The sequence below is a fragment of the Gymnoscopelus microlampas genome, assembly GCF_963454915.1.
Source record: "Gymnoscopelus microlampas genome assembly, chromosome: 2".
NCBI classification, from domain to species: Eukaryota; Metazoa; Chordata; class Actinopteri; order Myctophiformes; family Myctophidae; genus Gymnoscopelus; species Gymnoscopelus microlampas.
This window is the reverse complement of record NC_139939.1, coordinates 7,455,882-7,468,258: the sequence shown is the minus strand read 5'-3', so window position 1 is coordinate 7,468,258 and position 12,377 is coordinate 7,455,882. Positions and strand designations below refer to the sequence as shown.

General features: G+C 40.5%; 1 protein-coding gene across 1 annotated transcript in view; it reads left to right on the top strand.

The window, feature by feature from the left end:
- The window catches only part of LOC311038024 (uncharacterized protein), a 92,369-nt gene that overhangs the window by 18,284 nt on the left and 61,708 nt on the right, over positions 1-12,377 (top strand). The window contains exons 3-8 of the mRNA XM_084047319.1: positions 3,136-3,291; positions 3,862-3,911; positions 4,032-4,191; positions 4,708-4,803; positions 5,208-5,363; positions 6,053-6,102. Coding sequence (XP_083903445.1) covers positions 3,136-3,291; positions 3,862-3,911; positions 4,032-4,191; positions 4,708-4,803; positions 5,208-5,363; positions 6,053-6,102 — 668 coding nt within the window. The remainder of the gene's footprint in view (positions 1-3,135; positions 3,292-3,861; positions 3,912-4,031; positions 4,192-4,707; positions 4,804-5,207; positions 5,364-6,052; positions 6,103-12,377) is intronic.

Sequence of the window (12,377 nt, the reverse complement as noted above, 5' to 3'; positions counted from 1 at the left end):
CAGAGACCTGATGAAGACCGTATTGTACGTATGGTTGTTCAGCAACTGTTAAGTCTTTTGGGATGTGCGTGCTTCCCTCTGGACTCTACTTGCTTTTACAGTGACATTTCTTGGATCAGATGACTGAATACATAGAAGACAGTTGGAAAAGAACTATGAAGACTTATAAAAGTTCTTCTTTCAGTAATAATAGTATATAGGCCTACACTATGAACTGAAAATGGATTCCTATATGTGCAGTTTGTGCACATTATTATTATTATTATTAATAATGATCAGTTGCAGGCCTTCCTTATTCTTGTGCATATTATTATGTCCCGCTCTCTGTTGTCTTCTGTTCCAGTGAGTGGAGGAACGCCATCTGAAACAAGAAGTGATTTATACAGGTTACCTGACAAGGTCTCTGATTGGCTGCAGAAGAGACATCCTGGACCAATGGCGTCCTCTTCAGGATATGACACCATGAGTGAAGTTCCCAGCCAGACAGAGTCTGATGTGATGAGGGTGAGAGATGATAATGATCAAATGCAGTCCAAGAGGTGGATCACACAGGGAATACAGGAGAGAGGAAAAGATCCCAAATACACTTTAATAAAAGGATCCCTGGCTGATAAGCCTTATGCCTATACTGCCCTATAAAGCCAAGTAATGCCGTAATTATGTTTTTGGACACACCGACTTATTAGTGTATCCCAAAGGTCAAATTAGCCTTTGTGATTTTGGGGGATAAACAATTACCTCAAGAACATATACAGAAGAACGATATACAATTAGTGTAATATCACTTACAGTACATGCCGATAACTCATTTGGCTGACCAGTTGAAAAGCTTTTAAACCTATTTATCAGTTAGTTTTTTAAAGTTACTGCACTTTGGCTTTGTATGCAGTATAGCCTTACGACATACACTTAAAAACACTAAGTATTTAATTTATTTTAGAAATAGTTCATCTTTTACTCAAGGGGGACAACGGCCGATGCAAGTTGATGATGTCATTTGTCCATGTGTGGTCCAGCCCTGGAATGCATGTGCTAATAAAACTATTGCCTATTTAAAATATTGTTTTGATGCTCATATTAACCTTAGAAAGTATTATGTTGTTGTTCTTTTGTTTAGGTTAAGTACGATGTTTATTGCTGGTCAAACAGAAAATAGTGAATGAAAATATTGTAAAAATACAAGCTGAATCCATTATTATTGGGCGTCAAAACAATATTTTGAATATGTGTTTATCTGACTGAATCTAGACGAATGTTCCCTTAGCTTTATACTGTGTGTTGTTGTTGAACTGCACGAAGGCTACATGCAGTACTTAGTTTGAATACTAAATTAGTGTGCGATTATATCTATTGTTAAGTTATCGTGTGAAGTACTTTGACACGCTCATGGCCAGTGGTCATTGTCACCTCAGTAGCCACACCCAAGCCTTCACTTCAAAGTGCTCGGACATTACATTGCTGCCGGAGAATGCACTCGCTCCTTCTGCATTATCATCTGAAAAAGGAGATTGAAGTGCACATTCTTCCTAGCCCGAGCCCCTCCTCCAGCGTATCAGGTGCGCTAATTCTTGTGGTTACAAACGGTCAGGGGCGTCCATTAAGGCGACCTAGGCGGCCGCCTAGAGCGGCAGTTTAGAGAGGCGCCAAAAAAAGTCGGGGAAAAAAAAAATAATGATAATAAATCGGTAAAATCAGAATTAAATAACATAACCCTAAAACCGAAATAAAGTAGCCAAAAACGTATCATAACTTTGGCAAGGGACCCCCGGACGGGCGCATCAGAGGAATCTCGCCTAGAGCGCTGATCAGCCTAGAACCGGCCCTGCAAACGGTGTACTATTTTCTACAAAATTTAGGTTTGAGTATACTACGTACAGTATATAGCGTATACTGGTAGAAAACACCACTGCTCACAAATAAACTCCAAGATGGCTGTACCACACAGGTTGCATTCCACAGTGTCTCTCTCACAGCTTTCGTGAAGACAATCCCTTCTGTGTGGAAATCAATCATCCCTATTAAGGGTCCAATCAACTCATTACATCATTATCGGTACTTGATTGATATAATCACTTATTCATTAAAATAGGTTCCGGATTATAGCTTTAAGTAAATATAGAAGTTGCATTGTTTGCATTGAACCCTTTTTTAATACCTCCGCTGGCAACAGCTACTGTATGGCCAGAGGCGTTGTGTTTTCTGTCCGTCTACATTATGCATTTAATACACTATGCGTTTAATAGAGCCATAACTATTTCTGAAATCAGTCTCCTCCTTCCTTCCTTCCTTCCTTCCTTCCTTCCTTCTTCCCTTCCTCTCATACATTATAGCTGGAACAGGAGTTGAGCAGTCTGAATTCGGTGCTGGAGATTAAGAACATTGATCTGCAGGACAAAGACAAGAAACTCATGGAAATGAGGAAACAGGTGAAAAATACGCACATAACATAAACACACACACACACACACACACACACACACACACACACACACACACACACACACACACACACACACACACACACACACACACACACACACACACACAGGGCTGTCAACTTTCCTCAGAAATGATATTCGAATACTGGTCTTAAAAATTGGCAGATATTCAAATATATTAGAATATTATTATTATTATTTTTATTTTTTTGTTGACAGAAACAATACAAAAAACAATGTATCGAGTGCTCGGATCCAATAAAACATATCTTTTGTACATGATGCCACACATCAAACCACACATGTTTTTTGTATTGTCCCTGTCAAATAAACATTATTTATTTTTAATTTAATATTCAAATATTAATTTTCATATTTGAATATACATATTTTCCCCATATTCGAATTCACCAGCCCTAGCACACATGCACACACAGTTGTATGCCTTCACCATCCAGTTGCAGTTGACATCCATATCTGTCCAGACTTATAATGATAATGTATTGAAGAATTTGAAGGAATAACGTGTATTTTTTGGATGTAAATGATCAGTATCACTATATTGGCATGTATGAAACATGTTTTGTGAGGTCACAGTGACCTTGATCTTTGACCACCAAATGTAATGAAATTCCCTCCAAGCGTTCCACCACTCCACCATCACCTTCACTTTACTTCTCTTACTCCCTCCAAACAGGAACGAAATCAACAAGCGTTTAAAGAGACGCTGATTGAAACAATGAGGGCAAAAGAGAAGGAGAAGAGCAAGATACTATCAGAGAAGGAGGCCTTGGTTGAAAAGCTAGAAGCAGAGGGGAAGGAGAAGAGGAGCATACTTGCTGACAAGCAACAGGTAAATAAAGACACAATGCATTTCTACTTACATTCAACACTGTTTAGTTAGATGATACATGTAGAAATTGTATATAATTGGACCTAAGTGAAATAAAGAGTTTCTGTGTCATAATCGCTAGAAAGATTATTATCAGTGAACTATGACTGCCCTCTGATGGTGTGAAACTGGCATTACATTTGGAATTTTTTGTGTTTTAAATATTGTTGACAAAGACTAAAGCTATATGGACATTTTCTCTATGATTTGAGTTTGTTTTAGTTGGTTTTGCACAAAACCTCATACCTACACACACACACACACACACACACACACACACACACACACACACACACACACACACACACACACACACACACACACACACACACACACACACACACACACACACACACACACACACTGTCAGAATGCACACAGCAGCAGGAGTCTGACACCACAGTGCCCTGCGGACAAGCTCTCATCGAAGAGATTTAGACATGAATCATTGTCCTGCTCATAATAATGTTGTGTTGTCAAATGAGTACTGTACAGTATATATGACTGATATACGGATGTATCCCTGAACAGGTCCAACAGGAGAACAAGAAGTATAAGGACAACAATGCTGTGCTCTCCAAGTATGTCCTGTCTGTCTGTCTGTCTGTCTGTCTGTCTGTCTGTCTGTCTGTCTGTCTGTCTGTCTGTCTGTCTGTCTGTCTGTCTGACCTGTCTCTGATGTCTGTGTCTGTCCCCAACAGACAGTTGTCCAGTGAACAGGCCATGCTGCAGCAGTCCAAGCAGAAGGAATCTGAGTTGAACAAACAACTCTCCAGTATTCTATCACAGAAAGAGGCCTTGACTGAAAGGCTGGAAGCAGAGGAGGAGGAGAAGAGGAGCATATTTGCTGACAAGCAACAGGTAAATAAAGACACAATGCATTTATACTTTCATATAAGTTTTCACAGTTTAGTTAAATGATACTTGAAGAGATTGAATGAAATTGGACTCAGGTGAAATAAAGAGTGTTTTCAGTGTCATATTCACTAGAGAGATTAAAATCAGTGGACTATGACTGTCCTCTGATGGTGTGAAACTGGCATTACATTTGGCCTCAATAAAAATGTTAGTGTTTTAAATATTCTCGACAAAGAATAAAGCTAAGGACATTTATTCAACGATTTTAGTTAGTTTTGTAAAGACACAATACGGTTATAGTGGTTTGTAAAACCTCACCTGCGTGCGTGCGTGCGTGCGTGTGTACACACACACACACACACACACGCACACACGCACACACACACACACACACACACACACACACACACACACACACACACACACACACACACACACACACACACACACACACACACACACACATACACACACACACACACACACATACACACGCTCATACACTCTCCTATGTTATAGCTCGAACAGGAGTTGAGCAGTCTGAAGTCGGTGCTGGAGATTAAGAACATTGATCTGCAGGACAAAGACAAGAGACTCATGGAAATGAGGAAACAGGTGATGGAAAAATACACACAAACACACACACACACACACACACACACACACACACACACACACACACACACACACACACACACACACACACACACACACACACACACACACACACACACACTCGCACACATGCACACACAGTTGTATGCCTTCACCATCCAGTTGCAGTTTACATCCATATCTCTCCAGACTCATATAATGTATTGAAGAATTTTAAGGAATAACGTGTATTTTTTGGATGTAAATGATCAGTGTCACTATATTGACATGTATGAAACATGTTTTGTGAGGTCACAGTGACCTTGATCTTTGACCACCAAATGGATGCTTGTGCCAGATGTAATGACATTCCCTCCAGCCGTTACTGAGTTATCACCTTCACTTCTCTTCCTCCCTCCAAACAGGAACGAAATCAACAAGCGTTTAAAGAGATGGTGATTGAAACACTGAGGGCAAAAGAGGAGGAGAAGAGCAAGATACGATCAGAGAAGGAGGCCTTGGTTGAAAAGCTAGAAGCAGAGGGGAAGGAGAAGAGGAGCATACTTGCTGACAAGCAACAGGTAAACAAAGACACAATGCATTTATACTTTCATCCAACACTGTTTAGTTAGATGATACTTTCAGAGATTGTATACAATTGGACCAAAATGAAATAAAGAGTTTCTGTGTCATAATCACTAGAAAGATTATTATCTGTGAACTATGACTGCTCTCTGATGGTGTGAAACTGGCATTACATTTGGGCGCACTAAGATTTTTAGTGTTTTAAAGATTGTTGACAAAGACTAAAGCTATGGACATTTTCTCTATGATTTGAGTTTGTTTTAGTTGGATTTGTAAACACACAATACGGTTATAGTGTTTTTTAAAACATCACACACACACACACACACACACACACACACACACACACACACACACACACACACACACACACACACACACACACACACACACACACACACACACACACACACACACACATATATGCTTGCATATTGTACACACATAATATTGAATAAACATACACACTGCTTAAAGTCACACATCCATGCATTGGATACATGCAGTATATATATATAGAAGCTATAGACAAATCCACAGAGCACTCCCCCTGGCCCAATCATATAGACAAGGTCTCATCGAAGAGATTTCGACATAAATAATTGCCCTGCTCATAATAATATTGTATTGTCCTATGCGTACTGTACAGTATATATGACTGATATACTGATGTATCCCTGAACAGGTCCAACAGGAGAACAAGAAGTATAAGGACAACAACGCTGTGCTCTCCAAGTATGTCCTGTCTGTCTGTCTGTCTGTCTGTCTGTCTGTCTGTCTGTCTGTCTGTCTGTCTGTCTGTCTGTCTGTCTGTCCTGTCCTGTCTCTGACGTCTGTGTCTGTCCCCAACAGACAGTTGTCCAGTGAACAGTCCATGCTGCAGCAGTCCAAGCAGAGGGAATCTGAGTTGAACAAACAACTCTCCTGGATTCTATCACAGAAAGAGGGCTTGACTGAAAGGCTGAAAGCAGAGGAGGAGGAGAAGAGGAGCATACTTGCTGATGTAGCCCGGTTGGATATTCAGAGTCAGACATACAGTGGGGGGTCTGGGGACTGTACGAGCAAAACGAGGGACAGGTCAGGATTTCATTCATGAATGTAACTTTACTTTGCTCATCCTGGCGCTTCGTTCACTATTTCAGGAATAAATGGCTTTGTACAAAATGTTAACTATAAAGATAACTATATCTATAAGATGAATCGTCTATTCTTATATTCTGTATTATTCTATACCTGCATATTATTCTATGCATGTATATTTTCATCCACGCCTCTGCTGCTCCTCTCCAGGCTAGCTTCCAGCTGTATGAAACGTCATAAGTGATCACAGAATTTGCCGTCGCTTTGAAATGACGCTTGAGTGCATTCCGATCCTGTGAGGCCAACCGGTCGACCACTCCGTCCTCGCAAATAATCCTCGGCTCCTCGCAGAGGCGGGGCTTAGGCGCGAGTGGAGGAAGTGAGGAGAGTGAGCGAGTGAGCGAGCGAGCTTTGGGGAATGGAAATTAGCTTAAGGCTTCGTCCACACGTACACTGGTATTTTCAAAAGCGTAGCTTTTTATATGCGTTTTTGGGGGTTCGCCCACACGCAAACGCGTTTTTGGTCCATGTAAACGCATCTTTTTGAAAACTCCTGCCAGAGTGTAGATTTTTAAAAACCATGTTTATGCATCGTCGTGTGGACGGCATAAACTGAGTTTTTCACATTATAAGTATACGCAGTGAGAGTACTATAATATAATATAATATGATATTATAATTAGCATATATAGCCTACATCATTTATTTAATATTCCTCACTGTCATTGTATGTTGACTGCATACTGTACACTTGCATTACAGTAGGCTATGTTCTATACAAACAAATTATATTCTGTAAAACAAAACTGAGTTTGCACCGAGGAAACATTTTACGAAATGTTATTCTGTCAATCATAATTAACAATCAAATCAAACGTGTAGACTCATCGCTCCAGTAAATTTCATACAAGGACCTTTTCATGCTCCTCTTTTTAACCCAGCACCCCAACTGGTGATGTGCATTCAAATCTGCATTTTTATAATTAAAAATTGCCATTAATAGGTTACTGGGTTGTGGGACATGTTGCTCTCCAGGCGCTCATTTATCAAATATTTCCAAGTGACATAATTAGGCCTACAAGTAATTAAAATCAAGCGATTTAAAAACAATCTTACATATTTACAATGTTATAAGTTAAATGCTTAATCATTCACCCATTTAAAAAGTGCCATAACAGTCGTGCAGATCTAAAGGATTTAGCTGGAATATTTTCATGGAGAGAGAGCGGTCTCTCAACTTGGGTAGCCCACAGTTAAGGATATGACCGACATAAGCGCAGGAGCTCTTCTTCACATTGTGTGTTTTTGACCACAGGACTTCAGCAGGAGATTGGAGATAGGTAACTCCCACCAAACACCAGCAATTATCCATTAATGTTTAAAGGAGCTACACCATGAATTTAAAAAATAATAATAATATTTGATATCATATTGTTTATGTCCCTCAAACGTTTTTCAAAAGGTTTGAGCCCAAATCAAGCCTCAGATATACTCATTCCAACTAACTTCTCTCTGGCTTATAAAGCACTTTCACCTGCAATACCACATTGTCCTGTTTGGCACGGGGCGCTATTGAGCCAGTTTGTATGCATGTCATGTTGATTTTTTTTTTTTTTTTGGTTAGAACTGAAAAACGGGAGGAATTGTTCCCAGACGTGACGTAGGGTGGGGGAACAAATCTGACGGACTGTTTTCAGACCAATTTACATAAAAACCACAGATAGCCTATGAAAGCCTGCATGCTCGAAGTCGGGTATTTGTTGGAACAGAAGAGAGGTGGGGGAGACCAAAAACACACAAAAATGAAGAAAAAGTTAAAATTCATGGTGTAGACCCTTTAAGCATTCATGAATGAATCACTCCATAGACGTTCGGATTGTGACATTCTGGCCAGGGCAGGCTATCTCTCATGAATGTGCATGGTGTCACGGGCCGGCCTGGGACAGCCTCGCTTTTTATTTGCAAAACAGCAGCAGTCAGGTCTCCACAGAACGTGCATTGCGCACTGCTCTATTAATGGGTTAAATTAATATACAAAACCTATTCCATTCAGTACGATGTGATGGTATCATTCTTGACAAAGAAAGTTTATGCCGTGACCGTCACAGAATATGGTAGGCTAATCCCACTGGCAAACACTGAAGGACTATAATAAAAAATCAATAAGGTAGGAAGGTTTGCACTCTGACAGAAAAGTTACAGCCAGGTGCGAGATGTCAGCAATGACATTGAGAAACAATAATAATAATAATAATAATAATAATAATAATAATAATAATAATAATAATAATAAGGGTAATAATAATAATAATAATAATAATAATAATAATATAAAAACCTTTATAAACACATTTGATTTGCCATCTTATCCGTTGCTTGTTGACACGTAAATCAATTGCTGCTCATTTTAAGGAGAGAGATAACGTTACGTTATGCATTGGGAGGTGGACAAGCGTTTGAATAAATAATTATTTGAAAGATAATAATCGGTTCAGGGACATATAAGAAGACATAATACACATTGGGCCTCATGCAGCAACTGTTCTTAAGAGGAAATGTCTACTTTGACGCACTTAAGAAGTTTTTAAGAAGATTTTGGTATACTCCAATGTTTTCTTATCTGTGATCTGTTCTTAGGTAAGAACAGAATCTATGCACAATGAAGAGCACTCTTAGGGTAGCCTTTGAGTTCTTAAGTGTGACATGTTTGTGCAAAAATAATTTGTTCTCAAAGTTTCTTCAATTCTACAGTTGTATAATATAGTATTTGAATTACAATAATATTTTTATCATTATCTTTAGAGCAGTGGTTCTCAAAGTGTGGTCTGGGGACCCCCAGGGGTCCTTGAGCGAGTTCCAGGGGGTCCACAGCAAATGAGGAACAGTTTAACCACTTTAACCTTATTTTATTCTTTGTTTAAAAAATGCCGATCTGCAAGCTCACAATGCGTCCCATTACTGGCCATTTTGAGCTTGTAGATTGGCTATTTTCAAAACATTTAGATAAATCTTGAAACATTTTCACTGGCAGAACATCTATGACTGCAGGCTTGTCTGGCTGACATCTCGGAGTGGATGTCGACAAACCACCTGAAGCTCAACTTGGACAAGACCGAGCTGATGTTCATCCCGGGGAAGGGCTGTCCTCACCGAGACATGGCCATCACCATTGAGAATGCTGTGGTGACGTCAACTCGGACTGCGAAGAATCTGGGTGTGACCCTGGACGATCAACTGTCGTTCTCGGCTAACATCGCATCAGTGACACGGTCCTGCAGATTCCTCCTCTACAACATCAGGAGGATTCGCCCCTTCCTCACGGAGAAAACAGCCCAGGTGCTCATCCAGGCTCTTGTCATCTCCCGCCTGGACTACTGCAACTCCCTCCTTGCTGGTGCTCCGGCATCAGCCATCAGACCTCTGGAGCTTGTTCAGAAAGCTGCGGCTCGTCTGGTGTTCAACCGCCCCAAGTTCTCCCACACAACTATCCTTCTCCGTTCTCTGCACTGGCTCCCCGTAGCAGCTCGCATTCAGTTTAAAACCCTGGTGCTAGCCTATAGAGCAGTGAAAGGAACAGCTCCTTCTTACCTCCGGGTTTTGGTCAATGCCCACACCCCTGCCCGACCACTCCGGTCTGCCACCTCGGGGCGACTGACTCCCTCGCCACTCAACGGTCCTTCTGGTCGATCGACACGGTCACGACTTTTTTCTGTTCTGGCCCCACAGTGGTGGAATGAACTTCCCACTGATGTCAGGACAGCAGAGTCACTGCCCATCTTTCGCCGCAGGCTGAAAACCCACCTCTTCAGGAAACACTATCCTTCCTCTTTGCCTGGCCTACTTGTTGTTAACTAGTTGTACGAACTCTTGTTTTATTTTTGTATTGTTTTATTGGATCTTGTTTAGTCGATACACTTATTTGTTTTAGCTCGTGCCCATTTGATTTTGCCATTTTTGTCTCATCTGTTTAAGAAAGTAGGTAGCTGATATATTGCACTTTTACCTTAGCGCTAGGTATACTCTTGGTTGCTTGTTTTTGCAGGAAATGTACTTAAAACTTCTGGTGATTAGTAGTTTTCGTTCCCTACCTATGTTGAATACACTTATTGTAAGTCGCTTTGGATAAAAGCGTCTGCTAAATGACTGTAATGTAATGTAATGTAATGCAGGCTATGCATTCAGGGCGACTCCCTATGGTAATTGGGATTAACTGGCACACCCCTTCAATTTACGAGGATTGGGATTCATCATCATAAGAACATAGTTACGAACAATTCTGCCTTTTAAGAACGTTTCATGAATCTGACTTGACTTCACTTAGGAATTCACTGAGGAAGAAATGTAAGAGGAAACATTAGGTAGGAACTTATTGCTGCATGAGGCCCATTGTTTTCTGATACCCTGTTTTTCGATGTGCTCACTGCTCAATGTATATTTTTTATTGAGAAATCCAAAGAAAAGCACAGACCGGGCACTACTGTATATTTTAAGAAATTATCATTAGATTCCTTTCAAAATTACAAAGATAAATCTTGTTAATAATAAGATATATTTAGCTGTCATCGCGAGACTGCAGTTGTTGACCGCTGTAAATAGATGACAGCTGTGTTTTTACCGTCTTAATGCGTTGTCATGTAGACAGAGAGATTTTTGTAAACAGAGCCGGGTAGATGTGGAGATTTTCAAAAACGAAAACGAAAAATCTACGTTTATGAAAATACCCGTGTACGTGTGCACGAAGCCTGTTTGATGATGAGAATGTAACACACGTTGTTTTTTTTAAAAGTCAAGAAAGGCTCTGGAAGAAGCAACAAAAGCGTTAAAAGCACTACATGACCAAAATGCAAGAGATGAAGCTGAGCGAGGAAAATCTCTTAATATTGATGTTGGAGCCAGTGGTGGCTTATCCAACGGGCTTTAAGTGCTGAAGCACAGGGCACCAACCCTTGGGGGGTTAAAAAAAGAAAAAAGAAGACGAATTTAGAGCGTCGTTTTTTTCCGCGCACCATCTTCGATCATGTTTTTGACATTATTATTTTTAATCTTGTTTAATATTGTATTTTTCTTTTGTTGATCTTTTTTATGTAAAGCACTTTGGGCTGCATTTGATGTCATGAAAGGTGCTAAACAAATAAAGTGTATTATTATAATTATTATTATTATTATTATTATTACATTTATTATTATGATATTTTTTTCCCCAGCATCTAGTGCAGCGGTTCCCAACCTTTTCTGGATCAGGGCCCACTTGAAAATCTATGAAGCGTTCGGGCCCACCCTTCTGACCACCCTTGTCTCATTGGTGGGCTATGGACAGTTCAGAAACCTGCCTACCCTTTATTTCATAACAGTTTGAGTCTATAAGCTCATAGCACTTTGCAATGCAATGTGTTGTGATCGGCTAATTGGCTATTTTCGAATGGCCCAGGTATAGACCCCTTAACAGACGACGTCAGACTGATAAGAACCAGTATGCGTGCAACCAGTATGCGCGCAATGAAACCCATTCTGTCAGGTCTCGCTAGGACGCGCCTCACTAGCCAACACACAAGAGGGGGTTGGGGTGTGCTGAAACCAGCGCACCCCAAAACAACAGGTTGAGAATTGATTGCGTGAAACAATCACCTGTGCATCCAGTCTCAATGGGCCTCATGCAGCAATAAGTTCCTAATGTTTCCTCTTACATTTCTTCCTAAGTGAATTCCTAAGAGAAGTCGAGTCAGATTCATGAAACGTTCTTAAAAGGCAGAATTGTTCGTAACTTATGTTCTTATGATGATGAATCCCAGGGGTGTGCCAGTTCATCCTAATTACCATAGGGAGCCGCCCCACCAATCCCCATATAAGGCGTGGCTGCATGGCCCTGCCTGCAGTCACACCTGTGTGTGATTGCTGCTCACAGAAATCACAGGAAATCACACAGAAATAAA